Genomic DNA, 24,030 nt, shown 5'->3' with positions numbered 1-24,030 from the left:
ATCCCAAAACAAATTTACGCACGGAGCTCTCAAAATCGCAATAGCCCCTTATTTTTTCAAACACAAGTTACAAATTTCAACGGCTTGCTTTTTTCTAGTGCTTTTTTGATGTGGTCGAGCTTCAAGTGATAAGAAGCAGATTAATTACTGTGATGAATCTTCGGGCAAGTTGACGGACTGGTCGCTGATAACGGTTATGTTAACACCCGACCTTACGTAAACGGTTCGCGCGAACGAATTAACCGGACTGTAGTGGATGACAACTTTATTTCGTAGATTGGGTTATAGATCCCTATCTATAAAGGTTATATTTTTAACTTACCTTTAGCAAGGACGATTATAAAGGACCAGCAGAGTCCATACTAAATACCGTACCCCGTTGGCAGCCGTAAATCTATGTCACTAGATGTCACTAAGAGTGTCATTTGAATAAAAATGTCGTTTTTTTTTTAAATACGCACGCGGTAGTTCAACGGCATTACAAGTGATACAGTGAAAAGTATATAGATGACGCTAGGGGCCCGTGTCATGTTTCAGTCCCTGTTTACAACGCAAGCCATCGTTCTTATTTTGAATTATGAGAATCATGCAAAAGAGTACCATACTGTCAAATTTTCTATCTCTTTCATTTTGAGCGTGACGTCAATGATTAGTAATATTACTTTCAATATATTTAAAATTTAGATTTTAATGAGGCCATTTCGAACGGTGTTTATGATAGATATCATGTTGACAATCAATCTCCTGACCGTCTCGCTCAAACCAATCCTATCCTATATTTAAACGAGTGCGACCGAAACAGTTGAGTATTATTGAAGATTTTTGAATGTCTAAAATCTTATTGGTAGTTGTCGAAAACCCGCTTTTTCCATAAAGTGTTGGCGCGACGTCAAGTGGGTGATAGGCGTACGAGCAAGTACGCGTTGGATGGTCGACTACTATGCGCAGCGGTTTTTACGCGTTTTATACACAAGGGTATAAAGAAGTTTATAACCAGGTGGTCCATGACACCATTGCACCAATCTGTCGCCAGCACCGCTACACTTCAACGGCCAAGTCACACAACATCCATACTAATATTATAAATGGGAAAGTGTGTGTGTCTGTTTGTTTGTCCATCTTTCACGGCAAAACGGAGCGACGTATTGACGTGATTTTTTAAGTGGAGATAGTTGAAGCCGTTGAAGGGATGGAAAGTGACATAGGCTACTTTTTGTCTCTTTTATATCCCCCCACTTCCTTAGAATGGAGGATGGAAGTTTGTGGAGAGATTTTCGAATTTAACGCGAGCGAAGCCGCGGGCAAAGGCTAGTTAACTATAATAATAAAGAAATCGCAGTAAGGAACTTTATGTAGATTTCATTACTTTTTAGAGATAAACAAGCTCCATCGAGACGGCTATTTTTTACAGAATGTTTTATATACATAGGCATAGGTATATAACACTAACAAGGTATCTATTGTCTTAGTCCGTTTTCACATTATCCGATCCGATATCGGATGTCGGAAGGATTTAAATGGAAAAAATCCAAGATAGCGCCTGTAATGTATGGGGTATCAGTCCTACATCCGATATCGGATCGGATAATGTGAAAACGCATTTAGTCTCATTAATTATTACTTATGTCAGAGTTTCACTAATTATTTCCTTTTATTCATTTATTATCTCAGTTTAGGTTTATACGAGTACCAAACGAGTAGTATACGAGTAGAAAATATATTACCAAAACAATACAAACTATCATTAATTTATTATAAAAACGTAATCCAAAGTGCCACACCTGGCGGCCTAACTATCCGCGTTGTGTCCAAGACGAAGCCTGACCGACGAAGCTAGCAAGTCTCTCTACATGTTAGCTGAAATACTGTCAAACCATTCACTGTGATTACTCAGATTATTATAAGCAAAATGATCTTCGAATGAACTTTCTGGACAATTGAGATGCATGGGCGCAGTCGAAACCAGCTCGCCCCTTCAGCCGTGTCCCGTTGAAAATCGGAAAGATTCTTTTCCTTAGCACATTTAATGTTTACAAATTGGATTCGCCTTCTGTCACCTAAACTGGTAATTTTATGTATGAGGTCATTGGTCATACAATTATTAATATATACAGTTATTAATTCTGTACTCGCATTGCTGCTGCGATTCTAAAATATTTAATATCCATATATTATGAATATTCAATAAATCATACAATGACATTTGTGATGTGACATGGATGTCAGATGTCACATCTGTTGGCACAATGATTGCGTTTTGTTGAACGTATTTGAGCTCAACATATAGGTTTATTATCACTAAGTATATTATATTAATGAACAACGAAACGGATGTGACATTTTCCTAGTCCACCAACGTCATCTAGTCATTTTATTTGGCAATAATTAGACAACATGCGAACGAACTTAGCCAGAGAAGCGATCACAACTACGTCGAGGCCGACCAAAAAATATAATTTGTAAAAATTGTGTTTTGAGCCAATATTTTGATATTAAAATAAAGTTTTTTGATAGTTATTCATAGTATAATATAAAAACAAGTAAAAATATGTATGAAAATATGTTTTTTTCCACTCCCGGGTTACGAAAAACCGCCATCTAGTTTTAAAGCAAAAACTAAGCTTTTTTCAGGGGTACGCTTTTTTGTATGGGCTATATCAGTCTAGTATTAAATGGTCCTTGCCTTTAGTAAATATAATCATGTTATTTTTTAATAAACATGACTTAAGAATATATCTTTGTATGGTTATCAATTAAAATTAACAACAATAGTCAAACTATTTTCAAAATTTAAATGCTCTTTCAGAAATTGAAAACCGATCCATCGATCACCCATTCGGTTCGCAAACAAGACCAATACAACACTAAGTTTATTAAAAAGACAGTTAAAATGACCAATAACCACCATACCATACTTATTTCCCTTTTCATTTAAATAAGGTTGGTAGGCATAATTTATTCTGAATTGTCACGAAATATAACAAAGGGGAATTTTACATGATTATTTTCGTTTTTCTATTGTCAATGTCAGATTCTCGTGTTCGTTACACTACAGGTTTATTTAAAAACACGTTTATTTATTTACTATTTATTTAATAATATATTTGTTTAAACACACTTATCACGTTTATTCAAAGACAGTTAAAAGTAAAGTATAAGGAAACCTCTTTAAAAGGAAACGTCAAGTGGCAAACGCGACAGGAATTGATGCAAATGTATCGTAATAGCACATTATACAACTATGTATCCGATGCAAAAAAAAACTAGACTTTAGAGATCTGTAGGCATTCACACCTTAACTCCGGCAACGGATCTATTCGACCCAATGTATGGTGGATTGCAAAGTTAAATAAATAAATAAATAAAATAAAATAGTACATTACAATACAAGTAGAGAGGCGAAACACGTGTCGAGTTTTGTATTTTTGGTGGTGGGTTGTTATATTTGTATTTTTGCGGTGGGAGGGTGGGAAAATTAATTGCATGTAAAAAATACGCAAGTAATTATAAAAAAAGGAAGTTAGAAACGACCAAGTGTGAAAAAAAGGAAGTTAGAAACGACCGAAGGGGGTGTTTTAAATCGACACGAGTTACGAATTTTCTTTTCGCACGTGTACCGTACGACGTTTTTCAGCACAGATGGCTCTCAGAAGTTTTGTATGGTGCTTTTTTAACGCACTAGTGCGAAAAGTGGTTCGTACTGTAACTGAAAAACATCTTAATGTACTATTATTTACCAACACAACGCGAAATTAATCAAATTATATTGAGTATAATCAAACATATTTACAGAAGTTTGTGCAGTAAAATGAATAATTGCGTGATAAAAGTACCTATTTGTCATGAAATCGATAGTATACCTCTACAATTTTTTATTGAAACATGGGACATGGACATGAGACATGAAAATCACGGAAAGTAAATATAATAATTGTAAGTATGAATAGGTATACCGTCCAACTCAAGTGACTGGTAAGAAGTAATATAGATGTACATGTTTTTTTTTCACATTTAATATTTTATTCACCCGTTTAATGTTTTATTCCAAGAGTAAAAATCAGCAGTTCACATGTATTTATCTAATTTAATGTATCTAACGGACGCTAGAAACGCTTGGCTGACGGCTTGTCCGAGCCAAAATTTACCTGAAAAATTACATATCCAACGTTGCTGGGACGACACTATTTGTAAAATTACTTTCGACGAACTCCTTTTCCAGTCCCAGTACCACTGCCACAACGCGGGCGCGGCTGTTCGCAGCCGCAGAAAAGGAATCCGGTCAGTGGCTGCACGCTTACCCCTCCCCTCCCATTGGTACCTACCTTGAGCCTGATACCCTGCGCCTAGCCGTGAGCCTCAGGCTCGGAGTAAAGGTCTGCACCCCTCATAGGTGCCCCTGCGGCACAACCGTCGACGAGCTTGGACACCATGGCCTTTCTTGTCAACTGAGTGCCGGTCGCCTCTCCAGACACTCTGCCCTGAATGACATTATACGCCGGTCTCTTGCTACCGTCAACGCGCCGGCCATCCTTAAACCAAACGGCGTTTCGAGGGACGATGGCAAGAGACCGGACGGTATGACCCTAGTTCCTTGGAAGATGGGACGGGTGCTAGTCTGGGACGCCACATGCGTCGATACACTGGCACCTTCCCATCTTCCAAGAACCTCAAACAGGGCTGGGGCAGCTGCGGAGGCGGCTGAAATAAAAAAGATGACAAAATATCGGGGTCTCGGACACCAATACCATTTTAGGGCAGTTGGCGTCGAGACCCTAGGGCCATGGGGTCCAAGCGCCCATGAGGTCTTTAAAGAGCTTAGCGCAAAGCTCAAAGAAACTACCGGTGACCAGAGAGCTGGCAGCTTTCTCTCGCAACGCATTAGCATTGCTATTCAGCGAGGGAATTCTGCCAGCATCTTTGGCACCATGCCGCGAGGGCCATATTTAGACGTATTTTAGTTTATTTTTAGTTTAGTTTAGTTTGTAATTTAATTTTAAGTTGTTTTTTATTGTTATTTTTAGAGTTAGATATGTATTATATGTATTATATGTATTTCGTGGCACCTTCTCGTTTTTATGTGTTCCTATTTGTAATATTTTTCTTTTTTGTGTGTTTACGAATAAAATTTATTCTATTCTATTCTATTCTATTCTATTATTTATTTGTTACTTAAGTTTTATGTCTAATAAAAATATAATATGTTGTTAGAAATACGTAATTACATTTAATGTTGATGATGCTGATGATGTTGTATTTTGTAATTTAATGTTGCACCGCTTACAATTTCTGTTTTGCCCGAAGGTTGACTGGTAGAGAATGCCTTATAGCATTAAGGGCGCCTTGTGTATTTTCTTTGTGGAATAAAGATTAAATAAATAAATATCTTATTATAGAACGAATTAACTTTTTGTCTCTGAGCTTATACATACATATATTGTTATATACTATACATATATAATATGCAGGCAGAAGTGATCATTACATGCTAATGGAAGGTCGGCCAGCTCAATAAATAAGAGGATCAATGATGTATAAATTGTATAAATTCAACGTTTTTTACCCATTTCATTAAGTTTATTAAGTTCGGAAAATGTGGTTACTTTGCTCCTTATTGGGTAATTAAGTTCCACATTCATTGTGTTGCGTAGTTTTTATACGAACACCACTTATGTAACAACTTTATTTAATATTAAGGCTTATTAATATGTTATTATTTAGTCTTACGACCTTTAAAAATATGTTAGAACTAGCTTTTACCCGCGGCTTCGCCCGCGTAATAAAAGTATTCTTATTGAAACGTTTACAAAAAATAAGATTTTCATTTGGATCCGTAGGTTTCTTTGTAGGTACATCTGTCCGCGATTATTTCGATTAAGGTAAAGCGGGGCAATTCTCGACTGGGGGGCCATTGTAACTGATCTATTTGCTGTACGGTCCGGTTTTGGCTGACTGTACCTTACACATATTACTATTGTTTTTAAAGAAATTTTCGCAATGATTATAGAATTGTTACACAGCGACCACAACGTAGGTAGTAGGTACGAATATGTATGTATTTTACCTATATAAATATTTATACTGGGGAAACTTCATACAACCCACATAGCCAGTATCTCGACGCTATGGTCGGTAGGGTAAAAAGTACTTCCTTGCATTATCCCTTACATTTTTTTCCATTATACTTATTACAAACGTAAACATATAATAGGCAAGCAAAACAACGATCTTCTTACAGCACATTGTAATAGTTATTACGGATGCAGGATACTCGCCGATGCCTACATACTAATCCCTTCCCACTGAGCCACCTGCATTTTACACTGCCTAGATATCGATTGCCGACCGATTATTCCGACCCCAATCCCTATCTTATCCCTATCTCTATCCCTATCCCTATCCCTATCCCTATCCCTATCCCTATCCCTATCCCTATCCCTATCCCTATCCCTATCCCTATCCCTATCCCGATCCCTATCCCTATCCCTATCCCTATCCCTATCCCGATCCCGATCCCGATCCCTATCCCTATCCCTATCCCTAACCCTAACCCTATCCCGTTCCTGTCCCTGTCCCTGTCCCTATCCCTGGCCCTGTCCCTGTCCTTGCCCCTGTCAAATTATCATGCTAGGAGGTGAACTTTGAAAAATCCTTTCTTAGTGCTCCTCTAAGGAACTTCCGTGTCAATTTGAAATCTCTTGAACCAGAAGTAAAGATAAAAACTAAAGCTATACTTATGGCTATTTTGGATATTTTAACCCCATTGCAGAACAACAGGGGGGAACGTTTCTTTTCCACCTCATTAGATTATAAAATCGTTGTATTTATCGTGATCAGCGACCCGATAAACCATAAAAACGATACCCATATTGTGTTTTTGACTTTACCCCCTTTGCACCCCTTTAGGGGTCAAATTTTCAAAAAACCTAAAACATGTATTAGTTATATGCCTTTTAGGAATCCTCCTGTGAAGTTTCGAATAAAATAGACAAACTAATATTGTTTCCCCATACCAACTTTGAACCCCCATTTCACCCTTTTAAGAGGAGAATTTTGAAAAATCCTTTCTTAGTGCTCCTCTGCGCCATATAAGGAACCTATGTGCCAAATTTGAAATCTCTAGGACCAGCGGTTTCGGCTGTGTGTTGATATGTCAATCAGTCAGTCAATATCTTCTTTTATATATTTAAACCCCATTGCACCACAACAGGGGAGAAGGTATTTCACTTCCGCCTCGTTAGATTTTAAAAACGTTGTATTTATCGTGATCAGCGACCCGATTAACCATAAAAACGATACCCATATTGATTTTTTTACTTTATCGCCCCCTTTTCACCCTTTTAGGGGTTAAATTTTCAAAAAACCTGAAACACGTAGTCAGTCATATGTCTTAAGGAATCTTCCTGTGAAGTTTCGAATAAAATAGTCAAACTAATTTTGTTTCCCCATACAAACTTTGAACCCCCATTTGACCCCCTTAGGAGGTGAATTTTGGAAAATCCTTTCTTAGTGCTCCTCTACACTATATAAGGAATCTACGTGCCAAATTTGAAATCTCTAGGACCAGCGGTTTGGGCTGTGCGTTGATTTAAGTCAGTCAGTCAGTCACTCAGGACTTTGCCGTTTATATATATAGATATGTTTCTTCGGCGGCCTGTACGTATGCCTATGCAACGTACGTACGTATATAAGTATCCAGTTTTACTTCCTCTTTACTCAAGTTTCAAGCTTCTCTCAAGTATTACCTACTTTAAAAAAAATATCTCGCCTGTAACGTTAAGCGAAAATATTAGATTTGATTCCCTTCACTTTACGACTAATATACGTGAACAAGTTTAAAAATTAATACGACCCATTTAACAACATAACTACCTAATTAGGTATTAAAAAGTAAATAAGTACCTAGGTAGGTAAGTAACTAGTAGTAGGAGGATCGAGTCAGGAGTTCTATAAAAAAATCGCTGACGCGAAATATTTAAAGTCACACACAGGTCGAACGCGATTAATTAACATTATTTTTACCTTTTTTCACCAACGTTTCGGCCAGGTTAAAACTGGCCGTGGTCGCGGAAGACTGACGTTTTAAAGTGTCACCGGACGATTAAACAACACAAAACTACCCGATATTAATTTATATAAATGTTGGGAGTAGTACAACATAAATATAATCTACCCGCTTTTAGTTATTGTTTTTTCCCACCGCACTTGACTACACTACACTCACAACATCCGCGCACAGTACGAAGATAGATCTTTTGGTTTGGCATCTTGGCATCTGACGCGAGTATGCATATAGGTACATAAGATGTGATGTGACTACAGTAGGTAGTTAGTAACTAACCTCAGGGCACTTAGTAACATAAAAAACTTCACCCTCCCAAAGTCTACTAACTTATATGGACAAAGAGTATGGCACAGCTACTTACCAAATATTCTGAATGGTTTTCCTAGCCATGTTATTGATAATATAGAGGCTAAGCCACATAAGATTAAATATATAACTAAAAAAGCCCTGTTAAACCTTAAGTCATAAATGCACAAAATATTAAAAATAGATAAAGATATACATTTAACATATACATTTAAGATTTTTGCATGTATTTAATTATACATGTAAAGATAACCTACTCGTCTTGGCTAACAATCTAGAATAAATATAGATTAGGCTAAGATATAAGCATGTACTGATTAATTTTTATTATAAAGAAATAAACAGATCAAAAAAAAATATTTTTTTAAGGGCCGTTATACGACCTAAATGACAAAACGCTCGTTGAAGTGGCGATTATATTTACAACTAACAACATCACACATCATATACCAACGCTCAAACTATTTGACATTTAACGAAGCATAACATGCATCCAATAATTCCATCACGATCAGAAATAACCATACAAATTTAAATATCTCACATTTTATTATATTTATTTACGGACGTGCAATTGTAATAAAGTTAAAACTCATGCAAAAACTGACACCGAAACGCTCTCAGGGTAATTTGGAATTTATTCGAAGCGTACAGGTGGAAAGTGGCGTGCGCGAGTCCACTGCGCACTCCGTCACGACCTCGCGACAATCAAGGATGAGCCAAGTTGAGAAAGGTTTCCAAAAAGTCGAAAATTATTAGGATTTTCGGCGAAAATTCGTTAACACAGCAAAAGGGAATGTACAAGTTTCTAATGGGGTGGCAACGCGCATGTGACACTGTTTGAGTTGCAGGCGTCCATAGGTTACGGTGACCGCTTTACATCAGGCGGGCCGTATACTTGTTTGCCACCGACGTAGTATAAAAAAAAAAAAATTCTTATAATGATCCGGAAAACATGCGCGGATCCGTGGAGCCTAGGCTGGCCATAGAAATAGACCACGTGACCCCCCTCTGGGGGGGCTGGACCTTTCCACGTGACCCCCCCTGGGCACGAAGCTGGATCCGCGCTTGCCCGAAAATGTCGTATATGGGATTGAAACACTAGATCTGCATACAAGTAGACACACACAGCAACCATCTAAAAAAATTACGATGGAGGGATAGTGCCTTAGAATCTTAGAATACTAGTAGCTCAAGCTCATTAATATCAAATCAATAGAAACAAAACTGCAAACATTTTTAATTCGCCTGTCTCGCTCGAGATTTTTAGATTTTATGGATATTTGGAATTTTGGGAGACAAGTGGCCTATTGTTTCTTGGAGATAAATAGATTAACACTGACAACTGTAACTGTACACTACTAACTGAGTGGCATTAAATAGCGAGTGATTTTTTGGTTCGATTTATCACAACCAGTCTCGAAAAAGCTTTTTAACATATTTTTTATTTTCTGGTCTGGTCTATGTTAAATATTAGGTATGTTAAATTTTAAAGTTTAAAAGCACTATCCTTCCACGGCCTACTGGAAAAAAGACAATGCAAACGCGCCCACTTGCCTGCGTGGTGACAACACTAACAACAAATTGTCGGGACTCACGCCACTATATTGATGGCGAGGGTGACCATTATCCCGTCCGCTGAGGGACATGTGCTGAAAATAATATATCACTACTATTTACATAGGAAATTATATGCACTCTATAGAATAATTGGCTCGATCAAAAGGGCGGTTTTTTATGGAATAGATATGAGAGGATAGTGAGTTATTCTATAGTTATGGTAATATCGCTTAATATGTAGGTAGACAGTACTCTTATGATGAAGTAATTGTCAATTGAAGTTTCGGAGTTTTCTTTGAAATAATGAAAAAAAAAATGCTTACTGCTTACTTATTTATTCTTTTTTAGGGTTCCGTAGTCAACTAGGAACCCTTATAGTTTCGCCATGTCTTTCTGTCCGGCCGTCCCTCCGTCCGTCCGTCCGTCCGTCCGTCCGTCCGCGGATAATCTCAGTAACCGTAAGCACTAATGCTGAAATTTGGTACCAATATGTATATCAATCACGCCAACAAAGTGCAAAAATAAAAAATGGAAAAAAATGTTTTATTAGGGATAGGTATTTAAAAATGAATAAGGGTTTACTAAGATCGTTTTTTGATAATATTAATATTTTCGGAAATAATCGCTCCTAAAGGAAAAAAAAAGTGCGTCCCCCCCCCCCCCCCCCCCCCCTCTAACTTTTGAACTATATGTTTAAAAAATATGAAAAAAATCACAAAAGTAGAACTTTATAAATACTTTCTAGGAAAATTGTTTTGAACTTGATAGGTTCAGTAGTTTTTGAGAAAAATACGAAAAACTACGGAACCCTGCACTGAGCGTGGCCCGACACGCTCTTGGCCGGTTTTTTATGTAATATGTTTGTTAGGCAGTAACTTCAGTTGCTTGCTAATGATTTTAAATTTAATATAATTAAAATCGCGATAAACTATAGCTATTTTAGTTATATACACGTCGGTAACAAAGTCTTCCCAAAGGGACGTTATTAGCTATTATCATTAGTTTTACGCCATATCTCCCGCAAATTCAATACTTAACCAATTACCTCACTATCCTAAAAGCGCGAGCCAAGATAAAGCCACACAGGAACTCTTTCATGCACCGCCATTTTGTATTCGTGATTTTCAAAATGGCCGCCAAGATTATCGCACGGCGCCGACGTCTTTGTTACGCCGCGGATCGATTGTGGGCATCCGAGGTGCTTTAATAGAGAGATTCTATTTCATGATCTTAGAGAGATTAGTTAATCTTTTGCGGACCTTGATAAGTTTATTTGCAAGGATTTATTAGTTTTCGTTTTTGATTATGTGGTTGTGATTTTATTAATGGCGTTTAAGTAAAACTACACGTAGCTGTTATACGAAATACATGTGACGATTACTGAACCGTTTTCGCATTTAAAGGGCCAGAAGAAAGGGTCAACACTAAATGTTGCCAAGCACGTACATTTCACATTACGTTTTTCGGCAAATATTACGATTTGCAACCGTTTCTTTAATTTTATACACTTTAATACTTTACATCATTAGGTAATTCATTTACTAAAGTAAAATCCATAAACCTACGGACCAAATTGACAAGTAAGTGTGAACGAATGTTGCCACAGTTTGGCCAGTGTCGTTCTTATCGATATTAAAATTATGATTACATCGTAGATTTAAGGTGCACCCAGACGGGACAATGAAATTGGCAATTTGATCGGCTAATCAATATACCAACTTTTTCTGTGATTTCGACAGATCAAAAGGTCTGTAGACCGCTAATTAGAGATATTTTTTTTATTTCGAAGCAGCAATAATATTATTCGAAAATTATATAGATATTTATGACATACTTGCCATAGCGTGACAGATAATTGATTATCGTCGGACATGGTATTTTATTTTTTACCTACAGGCTCGGAAACCTTTTTATGTTTTAAAACTAGTGGGTAAAAATGCGTGGCATCCATCCACTACCTCGAAGATACATAGAACAAACCAAAATGTGTACCTCTTATTTGAAACTAATATACTTATTCTTGATTTAAACTTGTCTGTTGTATGTACTTTACAACTTGTCGATATATAGTTATCGACATATACCCTTCCCTATTTTAATTTTGCTGTTCCTGGTATCATTTTACCTGTCAGTCATATGTCAATTTAGTCCGTAGGATTATGAATTTTACTTTACACGAGCGCTTTTTTTATGAAAAGTAATAACAAATGACGATTTAGCAAACGATAATATTAATTTATTTAAACTTTATTGCACACGTTGTCAATAAAATTCACAAATAGCATTCTTAATATCAAATAGCATTCTTTATCAGTCAACCATAACAATAACGAAAGAATGTACACCTTTGACTAGACCATCATAATTTATAACTATACTAACTGACTATGGTAATCAAACTGAAATTGAATGAATCTTACTGTTATAATAGAGGCTAGTTTCCTACTAGCCAAATCAACTTATTTTTAAGAACTGTCAAAACGATTTGCTAATATGGAATTACTATGAAATACTGAGAAGTGACGTCACGGTCAATTCATTTACTTTATATCTTTCTCTTTGACTTATTAAATAGAAATTATGCTTAAACCTAACTAGTGTCCATATTTTTCTTCTAATTATGTGGTGCTTTATTTCGTGCACTGCATGAAATATTTTATGTTAAGTATTAGGAAACTAGCCTATAGTAGCTAAATAATTTAATGTGTAGGTAATATTTGTAATACTATGAATTCATAAAAGGCTAAATGTGAAAAAACATCTATAAAAATTCAATATTAGACCAATTTCATTGTTAATTTCCTTCACCTAAGTCCAAGATGCTATCCGTACCCTACTCGCGTTAATCTCAGCCTGACGTCTCCATTACCCAAGCAGATCCTCAGTTACTGTCATTACAGTGGGATTGCTTTTAACATGGTTCCTTTCGTTGTTGAAGACGAGTTCACGATGTTTAGCCCTATAACTCATTTTCGCGCCTGCTTTTGTAGATTACTACTCGGTTAAGACGATTTTAAAGATTTTTTCGCAATATCTTTTATCTGAGTTGTTCCGAATGGTCAATTTTTTTTCGATAAACCTATTTAATAACACTAGTATATTTAACTAGAATTCCCAAATTGAAAGGGGGGCTCCTTTCTATTTTGGCATTTTCGCTCCTGTAACGTCTTAATGTCATATACAAAATGTTCTATGTCGCAGTTTATAATTGATATTGATTGTTGCGCTTAAATATGTTCAACTTGTGAAAGATTCCAAAGCATCTCCTTCTGGCATAGTTTTGATCAAAATTAAGTAATAGTTATTTGTTATACAAGGGGGCAAAGTTGTATTTTAACGCCGAGTGTGGAATTGAAAAACGAGCAAGTGAAAGGATTCTATAGTTGAACCACGAGCGAAGCGAGTGGTTCGAGAATAGAATCCTGAACTTGCGAGTTTTTTAACACACGAGAAGTAAAATACATTTGCACCCGAGTGTAACACAAAACTTTTCCCCTCACTATATAGCGAGGAAACTGCAACGCAAAAAATGCGTTTATCACTGCGCACTTCCAGTAGTTCCACAGGTGGTAAATCATCTTTATTACTATATTCACCTGCTTTTATCAATTTTAAAGAAGTTAATTTGACTTTATTCAAGGTCAAATTACTTTACCCACTAGTGGATAAAATGCGTTTTTACCCGCTGCTATTAAAGGACAAAACACGTGTTTCCGAGCTAGTGAGGGGAAAATATTATTGTCCATTTTCCCTAGAACAAAAATTTTATAGAAGCAGCTATAAGCACTAAATTAAAAAATAAAACAACGCATTACAAAATGACACAGTTTAATAAAACACAAAACAATCATGCAATCATTCAAACAAGAATTTAATGTCGACAATTTTCAGCATAGGTATCTACTTTTGCTACTGACTGTATTATAACTATTCAGTTAGTTTTTTAAGTGAAACTGATACTTGTTAAGTAAGAACATACATTCGTTGAAACAAGGTAACTAATTGTCAATGTTATTTTACCAATAAAAGAACTAGTATTACAGTTCAATGTAACTCAACCGCTTTTCACGGACGTGAATTTTTGACATGGATTTACTTGGTAGGTATAACTTATTTGTGATCATAGAAAGAGAACAATCTATTTTAAACAGCTTAAAAAAAGGAACATTTAAATTAAAAAGTGGCAAAACCATAGTGTCGTCCCGTTTTCGTACACAATTTACACTTTCATTTGAAAGGGGGCGACATTACGATTGCCACTTTTTAGCTTCTACTCTTCTATTTTGTTTTTACTGCAAATTAGTTATCTAATGACAACAAAAAGTTAATATGTACATATTACGTTTTAAGTTATTCTAATACTTTACATTGAACAAAGGCAGGTAACATTTTCTTAACCAAAAAAGAACACAACCGTATATCAAAGTGAGATCTTATTTTTTATGAATAAATGCAAATAATGTTTAGTTTATTTTAATTCGTATTTTAGTATGAAAATATTCTAAATATCTTTTAAGGCAAGGTCCTACTTATTATAATGATATCACGATACTATTCATTCATCAGTCATCACATATGCAAAGTAACCTTGGAGTACCACAAGGCGGTATTGTAGGTCCATTAGTATTCCTACTATACAAAGTCTTGCAGCAATTGACAGATATTTCTTTTTCAGGTGTCAGTCATCATCATCATCATCGCTTTCATCGTCTTCACCTACCTTGCAACGTTCTTTGACTGTCGGCTCTTCCTCCTGTTACAAACAAACAAACAAGCTGTTAGTGTTAGGGACTCACACAATGTTACGACTCTTTCGTGAGCCATTCGATTCACATTATTTTTGTTAACATATGTTTAATGCTCATTTTTTAATTTTCTTTTGTGTGGAGTTTTGAAATAAAATTTTCAGTACAGATAGTTAATTTTTTACGCACCAGTTCGAGAAGTGGTTCATTATATGCCAGGATGCTGTATAAAACGTTTTATAACGATTTAAAACACTCCCTTCGGTTGTTTTAATTTATCGACGTTTCGATTTTACTTGTAAAAATAGGGATACCATAAAATTTAATAACAACATTGAAAAGTGATTTTACTTGGAAAAAATCCAGAATTTTTGAATAACCCCACGCGTAATTTCTTTACAATAATAATTTGTCAAATATCATATTATTTGTATAGGAAAGAAATCAGAATTCCCGGCTCGGCCACCAGTGGGCCTTGTCGTTTTTTTCTTTCGTGTATGATATCTATTTCAATTTATAATCAGAATTGATGCAAAACAAAATGTGGAAGTCCAACTGGCACCAAACTAATTCAATATCATCTGTACAGATCTACCAGCGTAGTACCTACATAAAACCTCAGATTAAATATAAGAGTAAGTCATTAACTCACTTTAGTACTGTTAAATGTTATCTGTTTGTTATGATCCATTCAGTAATTTTAGTAAAGTTTTACAACTCCTGTCCAGACAGAAAGTCAGATTTTCTTAAGGTGCTCTCACGCAAAAGTTATTATTCATTAAATATTTCTATTTTATAATTCTATGAACGGTCAAAAATATTTTTATTAAAATGGTCGGTAGGAGCACCTTAAGAAAATACATAATATTTAAGTCATCGTTATAATTAATGGTGTTGTTTGAAAAGGCTAAAACCTGTTTGATATAAATAGTAATATTTATTTCCTTGTCGTTACTCCTGTCACCTGTAACCATGTTAATAAGCACTTACACTAATTAAATAAATAAATAAATAAATAAATAAATATTATGACATTCTTACACAGATTGACTGAGGCCCCGGTAAGCTCAGGCTTGTGTTGTGGGTACTCAACAACGATATATATAATATATAAATACACTTAGAAAACATCCATGACTCAGGAACAAATATCTGTGCTCACATCATAAGTTAATCTAGTGTTAACACCTTTACATATAAAAATATAATTTTTCCATAGCATGACCGGAATTAAGTAGATAGGCAACATGGGTGGAATTATTTAAGTTGGTACCTACGTACTTACACAATCGTTACACGTGCACGTAAATATGTTCAGCCGTTTCTGCAGACAGTGTTAAAACAATAATGAAAAAGTCGACAGTGTCAAAAGCAATTACATTTTACTTATGCTCTTAACATGCATTATCGCACAAAGGTGCAGTGGGGTAATTTCGAAAGTCACATAAAAACCACCATTATTTCCATCATATCAAGTTTCCTTTCGATATTACTCGAGCATTTCTATGATTTGAAATTACCCCACTGCACCTAATCAAAGCTCTGCTTTATCAAAGTAGAAGGTTTTTTTTAATTATGAATGGGCTTACTCTTGACCACAGACTAGCCAAAAGCAAAGACGTGGCCTACGATAGAGTGAGCTCGCCCAGAAGATGCCTACACCATCATACCTACAAGAACATCGATACTAATACTTACTCTGTGATCATGTCTGACGACGCATCACTGATTGACTCGGAACGTGTCGCCAATGAGGAGGCACACTGACATTTTATCCCGCCAGGCGGTGCCTGTGCAAGTGACTAGGCATGTCACTGTCATTCGTATGGGAGAGAGAGAAAAAAATATCTTCTTCTCGCTCTCACGTATGTAATTCTTTATCCGTGCAATACACTAATAAGGTGGCACCATCTGTCATAATCTTTGAGGGTGCCTTCTCATTGCTATATTTATTACAAACGTGAGTAGAACCGTACTTTCAATATATTTATAATTATGTCTCACTAAAATGAAACTTGTATGAAATCTGTACTGAATAAGTTTTTACCTTTTTTGAACCTTTTTTAAACAACTTTAATTCAATCCAGAAGTTTCCGTGGGAAAATCACAGATCAGAACCAGCTAGAGCCAAAACTCGCTAGCTATGTCACAAACAAATAATAAATCAATAAGCAATTAAATTACAATGCAGTTTAATTTCATTAGCGAAATAATTAAACCATGCCCGAATAACGAATCGTCGATTAACAGTTATCATAAAAATTAATTAACTTTTTCAATCTCTCATCTTTAAGAACACAGACCGCCATTTTGAGCATTATATTTAAAGCTGCAAAGTTGTTTATAATTTTAGGTAAGATACGAGATTGCAAAGTTAATGTGGACATCACAGTCGGACAGGTTTATGGCACTGTGTTGCCATATAAAAAGTATGAAGGGATCACGTACTGAGAAAGTTTTGATGTTCCCGATGACAGGAGAAATTTGGTTAAAAAATGAGTGCATTAAAGATTCTATACCATTTATTTTCGTGGTACATATTTATTACAAGCGTACGAATATATAGAGGTAAAAACTATTGAAGACGGACATGACATAGCTGATTTTAAGTCTCACAAGTGCATTAAAGAGGAAAAGCAAAGAAATTATTTTTTGTGTCGGGTACAAGGGCGAAATCTCGACTGGGACATAACTCATCTAGTGGACGCATATAGCACGTGTTTTATTATATATATAATTCGGCTTTAGAAACTTCTTGGGAAACTGCAGTATTAGTGCCCCTTTTAGCAATCAAGGGGTTCAAAGGAGACGAAATTGTGATTATGGTAGTGACAGGATACCATCACAACTAAACCCACATCCCTCAGACGACACTTACGACAACCACGTAAAGAAAAAAGATGACACTGGGTAATAAGTAATGCTTATTCACCTAAAATTAACATGCATTCTAACCTTTCCTCCGTGCAGGGAAGACCAGCGTCGCGCCCAACAATATTCATACGAAGTGACCCAGATGTCGGTGTAATTGCGAGCCTTGAGTGGCGACTGCGCACTTACAAACCACACTTGAGCCGCTTTACTTCCAACGGATAAATACAACTGTCAGATTTTAAAATTTTCAAAAAAAATTAAAAAAAAAAACCTAAAAGGATACTGCATTCAGAGCTTGACCAAGCGAAGTTCCGCCTCTGGGCTAATTCACCACAGTGACATTGACACTTGACAATTTTGTGCCTATTTCTGGGTTGATAAGTAACATTGTTACTCAGCGACAAAATTTCCTTGTTGAACGGCGATATGTCACTGTCGGGCACTATTTGAAATATGCCACTAGTACACGGGTAACGGATAACGGGTAACCCAACCGTCATAATTTCATCGAAGTTACTAAGTTGCAGAAACCACTCATGTAACATTGTTTTATACGTTTAGAAATTGCGCTGCGTTCTTGTCACGGGTCCGCGCCGAGGTTTCACGGAAGACCAGCGCTGAAGTTACAGATGTAACATTAAGTTTTATAATTCTAAACTTGCTGATGTTCAAAATAACATTTGTAGCAGCGTGAATGGCAAAATCATTGCTAACTAGCTTGTCACCCTAAAAAAATGTGCAAAATCCTACTTTTCTCTGCTTACGATTCACGCCTACGTAAGCGTATAACTTAGTTAATGTTATCCTTTTATTTGCATGGGTGTAAAATTGACGCACTCGGCTTGAATTTACGGAGTCGTAAAAACGATATTGTTTTATCTGTTCTCTTAATGATGATTAAGACGTTTAAGTTTTACGCCACGTCATTAAAAAAGTGGTATCTTTACCAAACTCTCGATATAGTAGATTGTTTTGTAACTTTGTATTTCACTTTCCTTTTTAAATAAATATAATAGAGACCATCTCACAAAAATTTACCGAGTCCTACGGAAAAACCCAGTTGGCTTTTGGCACATTACATGCTTCAATGAGAACATATTTTCTTTTCGCACAGACTCTAAAAAATATCCATGATCAATTGATCACACAAACACATACCATTGCAAGGATTCGAATCCAAGATTACAGCCTGGCTCGCTACTCGCTAAGCCAGACCCGTCGTCAAATTGGCACTACTTGGAGAAATATGTAAAACGGGTATCTGTCTGTGGAACGTCACGTCAGCCAATTAAACAAATAATATTACATATATCCTAGTATTTTTTTTATATCTTGAATTACCTACTTACTATACTGAAAGGTCAAGAACATTTGCTTGGCGATTAAATATTTAAGTATATACAATACCTACATAACGATAAAAACACTGAACATCTAAATAATAATGAGACCGTGGGCATCATTAAGAGTAAAAAAATTAATTAAGTTAGTCCAAGAATTTAAAATGGTTTAACTTTCATTAATTGTACTTTAATCAACAATTAACTTTTATAGAACTACTAACACGGTAGCTATCAGCTGTTCACGGATTATCCAGTATAAATAATTAGTGTTTTTTAAAGGTTTACATGTTTATCTAATATGTATGTTTCCGAGTCCGTTTGGGTCTTTTGTGTGATCGAAATATCCAAACAAGCATGTTTCCACATATAACTATTTAATTAAATTATTTACACCGGTTAAATAACTTTAAAATATTTTTTTTTTCTAGCCTGCGTTTGTATCCCACTGCTGGGCAAAGGTCTGTCTCTTCCTCCACTCGACCCTATCACTCGCATTTCCCCACCAGTTGGGGTAAAATTTTTCCAGGTCGTCGCACCATCTCCTTTTGGTCTGCCTGAACCCCTACCTACACCATCTATCGTAGTCCGAACTCGTAGTCGTATCGGAGTCGTAGTCGTAACTTTAAAATATAAAAATGTTAAATTAACTGAGCGAGCAAAATGTTCAATGAAACGTCATCGTTTCAGCTTAGGCAAAAACGCTTTCAAGTGCCTGCCTGGTTGTTATTTTTCAACTGATTTGGGTTCGATCGAGAGCCGATTCGGCATATGGGTTCTTCAATTCCACAGTGTGTGAGCCTTATACGTACGATAAATTTAGACATAATTCATTAGTGTTCTTCTTCTTCTTCTTAGTGTTACCTATTCTTAATTTTCATTCCATATTACTTTCTTTTCCAGTAGCAATGTACTGTAAACATGGTTGCGATGACAGTTAATGACATCACATACTCGTCCGCGGTATGAGTTTTTAAAAGTTACTGTCAACGAGCGTCTAATGCGAGTGTGTTTGATAAAATTTTAATGAAATAAATAAAAGTTATTTAATAACATTTCATATGATTTTCCGGTATTACATTTACACACTGTATATCTAACGTTGTTGACGAGGTTTGCAACTGCGCGACTTGTCATTAGATCAGAATTTTAAGTAACTCACTTTACGAGTTAACTATGGGAAAGATACATGCTAGATACCATTAAAAGTGTATACATACTAACTATGTATAGGTACACGCTTTAAAAACATATTTTAAAATACAAACATAATATTATTTCAACTCTGAAGTTTTTTTTTTAATACTGCGTCGGTGGCAAACAAGCATACGGCCCGCCTGATGTAAAGCGGTCACCGTAACCTATGGTGGACGCCTGCAACTCAAACAGTGTCACATGCGCGTTGTCATCCCATTAGAAACTTGTACATTCCCTTTTGCTGTGTTAAGTACACAGCAAAAAGGAGTGTACAAGCTCTCAAGGAGGGTTCGGGTTGCCGACGACTCAAAGGACAATAGACGGAACAAGTTAATTTCATCAGTCCTCCCGTCATCAGCACACCGCACCCTCGTTAAGCTCTGGCAGCCTTACTCACCGGCAGGAACACAACACTAAGTTGATGAAGAACTTGGAAACTTGAAGAGGGACACTAAAATTTGCTAAACCGCATATGAATTCTTAAAGGATTTAGAAGAAAGAATCCTGTGTAAAAAATGAGGTAGGTACAGTCAACCAATTTGAATCCTAGGCCACTGTAGAACCTTTGCACAGTAAACGTCAATGTGACTTCTTATGGCAAATAGAACATGGTTTAAATGAGACAGGGTTCTAGAGTGGCCTAGGATTCAAATTGGTTGACCGTACATTCAGCAGCACCTTCCTCGTAACTCACATAAGTCACACGAACCTATATCCCTTTTAAAACAAACCGTCGCCTTTTGGGTTCTGGTGAAAGCTACTTGCGAATGAGGAGTTTGGTTCTGGCCATCATCAGCAGTTCCACTGCACCAAATGTCACTGTTCTGGACGAAAGTGCATGCTGTTCTTATAAAAATACCAAAGTCACTATAAGCGTGCCGTTCAGATTTGAGGAGTTCGGTTCTGACCATCATCAGAAATTCCACTGCACCAAATGTCACTGTTCTGGACGAAAGTGCATGCTGTTCTTATAAAAATGGCAAAGTCACTATAAGCGTGCCGTTCAGATTTGAGGAGTTTGGTTCTGGCCATCATCAGCAGTTCCACTGCACCAAATGTCAGTGTTCTGGACGAAAGTGCATGCTGTTCTTATAAAAATACCAAAGTCACTATAAGCGTGCCGTTCAGATTTGAGGAGTTCGGTTCTGACCATCATCAGAAATTCCACTGCACCAAATGTCACTGTTCTGGACGAAAGTGCATGCTGTTCGTATAAAAATACCAAAGTCACTATAAGCGGCCGTTCAGATTTGAAGAGTTCCGTTCTGGACGGTTAAAAATTAAAAAATGTAAAAATTATTTCAAAGTGCTCACACTATTTATTTTCTCACTAGTGAAAAATTTAAGAAAACTTCGATTGTTTCGTTACAGCATTTGAGGAGCGGGTTTGCGCGACTTAAGGGACTCCACACGGTTTTCATCGACTTTTGGCAAGTTTTGAGTTGAAACTCCTACACTACAGATAGAATTATAAGATCAACGGCTATTGGTTCTACAATTTTTTTTCTCTACTCGTAAGAGTCTTATTTAAAAAAAATACTTATTTTTCATGATTTTTTTAAAGATGGTCTAAAACAACACTTAATCGAAATTGATGTGTTAGTGATGGGTGTTACATACATGAAATCGACATGTTTGGATTTATCTTTGACTTTTCTAAAAACTCAAGAGAGATTTTAATTTTAAACTCTTAATGAGTTAACAAAAGTTATGACCGAAAAACTAGTTTTTGACCATAAAATTGTTCAACTTTGATGCCAAATATCACAGAAACAATGAGCTGTAAAGTAATTATGAGGTACTATTTTGTTTGAAGAAGATGCTGTAAACATGATAGGCTTTAGAAACTAACATAATATCAACGGATTCAAATCGAAGGTCATTGGCACAGGAAACGGCCTTAACAGAAGCCTCTGATTTTTAAAATTACATTATCATTATCCACGTGTTAAAAACCCGGCAAAATAAAGAGGTCATTTTATTATATCTCCGCATTACAGCGTCCAGTTCCAAAATAATTGGCGGTATTTCGCTAAATAAGATATAACGGGAGCAAAGTCGGCGCCATTTGCACACTTTAATAGTTTACATTTATAGGGTATGGCCGGTACAGTTGTCTTAATCTGATTTTGCATATCTTTATTTTTTGTTAATGACGAAACGTCAGCTTAAGTACTAATATTTACGCGTTGGAGAAATTATTTCATTATTTTGGCGGCAAGCCAATTAGTATTTATTATATGAATTTTTGTACTGCAATGTTTTAATTTTATTAAATTATATAATTTTTTGCGTAAAAGGAGGCCTGTGGCCAGCAGCAGGGTTAGCACATGATTGCCGCGAGAGTATGTCGCCGCGAGATAGACTACCCGTCCTTATGTCATTAATACAGCTAGAAAAAGACGTGTGATCTATCTCGCGGCGACATACTCCCGCGGCAATCATGTGCTAGGCCTACAGTGGGACATAATTATATAGACTCAATTATCTCCTTTATTGATTTTACTTCTGATATTATAATATTCACAGAATTAGATTTAGATAGAAGAAACGAGTTCATTTATTTGTATGGCGGCTGAGCGTGTCAGATTTTGTACTGAAGTTGTTACTTGCCTGTGATTTTAAATATGTCTCAGGCAACCTTGAGTGTTGATAAGTTTTATGTTGTTGCAATTAAATATCATGTAACGAGGCATTTTTAATGTTTTGTTGACTTACAACTTGGACAAAAATTGACGCTGCCGAAAGCTGCAAGCTGCGATTAAAGACGGACAACTCAGTGGATTTCACTGAGTTCATTTGACACGCTAAGTAGATACGTTTGCTTGATCTATGGTTTATATGACACCGCTTTCTGCCCTGTGATAATATTATTATTTAATAATACATTAATATTATTAATACATTTAATAATACCTCCTGCCTGTCGCTTACTGAGAAGCTTCAATTAGAATTGAAGCTTTACAAGCAATGGATCACAAATATCACAATGTTTTAGAGGCGTCTTGTGAACAGGTCATCCGGAATACTGCTGCGCTCCAAAATTCCAAAACACACATTGATAACTCACACGCTTTGCTCAAATGTCCAGTGAACATTGATAAGCCATGAAAAGAAAATATCATTAGCGGACGTTTCCACTTCTTAAAGTTAAAAAAAAAGTTCGGTAGTAAGGTATCAAGCCATAGCAACATTACCTCAAAGTGATCACAGCCTTTAATGCAGTGGATCGCCCTCTTAACCGCAGAACTGCACGTGGGCAGCCTCCATTAATTGTGTCAACTAGGGATGTCGTATACGACAAAGAACCAAAAATGTTAGACGATGAACCATCAATTTATTTTTGAACGTCTAAAACTATTTGAAATTATACCACACAGAAAATAAAAACCTCAAAAAAGAAAAAGTTAGAAATAAAAAAAAGTTTACTGAATCAGTCCAAGTTGGCAACAATTTTGACAGCCTCGCCGCCGGTGAAAATGTTATTTTAATAAAAGTCAAAATTCAATGATATTAATGACGTTTTACTTAATTAATTACAAAGGCAGGGATGTCAATATCGTTGCCAACTTATTACAGCCCGACTAGCGACTCCATATTTTAATTAAATTAAGGTAAAGAAAAAAAAGAGACAAATCAAACACACCCATGCTTGAACCAACCTTGGCCCGCCTAACCACTGACCTGAAAATACAAATAAAAATCGTTAAATTATTTGAATTTAAACAGTATCGTTCATTGGTATCATTATATATTGGTATAAATAAAGTATCCTCAAAATAAAAATAAAATGATCTCCAAAAGTTAACACAATTCTTTGAAACGGATTATGCCGCTTGTACAGTTGCACAATTTAAACAATATTGCCTATTTCTATTATTATATTTGAATTGTATTGAGATTTTTTTTAACAAAAACCGAATATTTATTAAAAAAAAACTTGAAT

The 24,030-nt window shown here is 36.0% G+C and overlaps 1 protein-coding gene across 2 annotated transcripts in view; it reads right to left on the bottom strand.

The window, feature by feature from the left end:
• The window catches only part of LOC125229653 (serum response factor homolog), a 359,536-nt gene that overhangs the window by 224,890 nt on the left and 110,616 nt on the right, over positions 1-24,030 (bottom strand). Inside the window, exon 3 of one of the 2 annotated variants that reach the window (XM_048134541.1) lies at positions 14,649-14,681. The exons of the other annotated variant lie outside the window; for it this stretch is intronic. Within the exon in view, the coding sequence (XP_047990498.1) occupies positions 14,649-14,681 (33 nt within the window). The remainder of the gene's footprint in view (positions 1-14,648; positions 14,682-24,030) is intronic. 2 annotated transcript variants of the gene reach the window in all.

Source organism: Leguminivora glycinivorella, chromosome 9 (genome assembly GCF_023078275.1).
Source record: "Leguminivora glycinivorella isolate SPB_JAAS2020 chromosome 9, LegGlyc_1.1, whole genome shotgun sequence".
Taxonomy (NCBI): domain Eukaryota; kingdom Metazoa; phylum Arthropoda; class Insecta; order Lepidoptera; family Tortricidae; genus Leguminivora; species Leguminivora glycinivorella.
The sequence above is the reverse complement of the archived record's forward strand: the minus strand, read 5'-3'. Positions and strand labels throughout refer to the sequence as shown.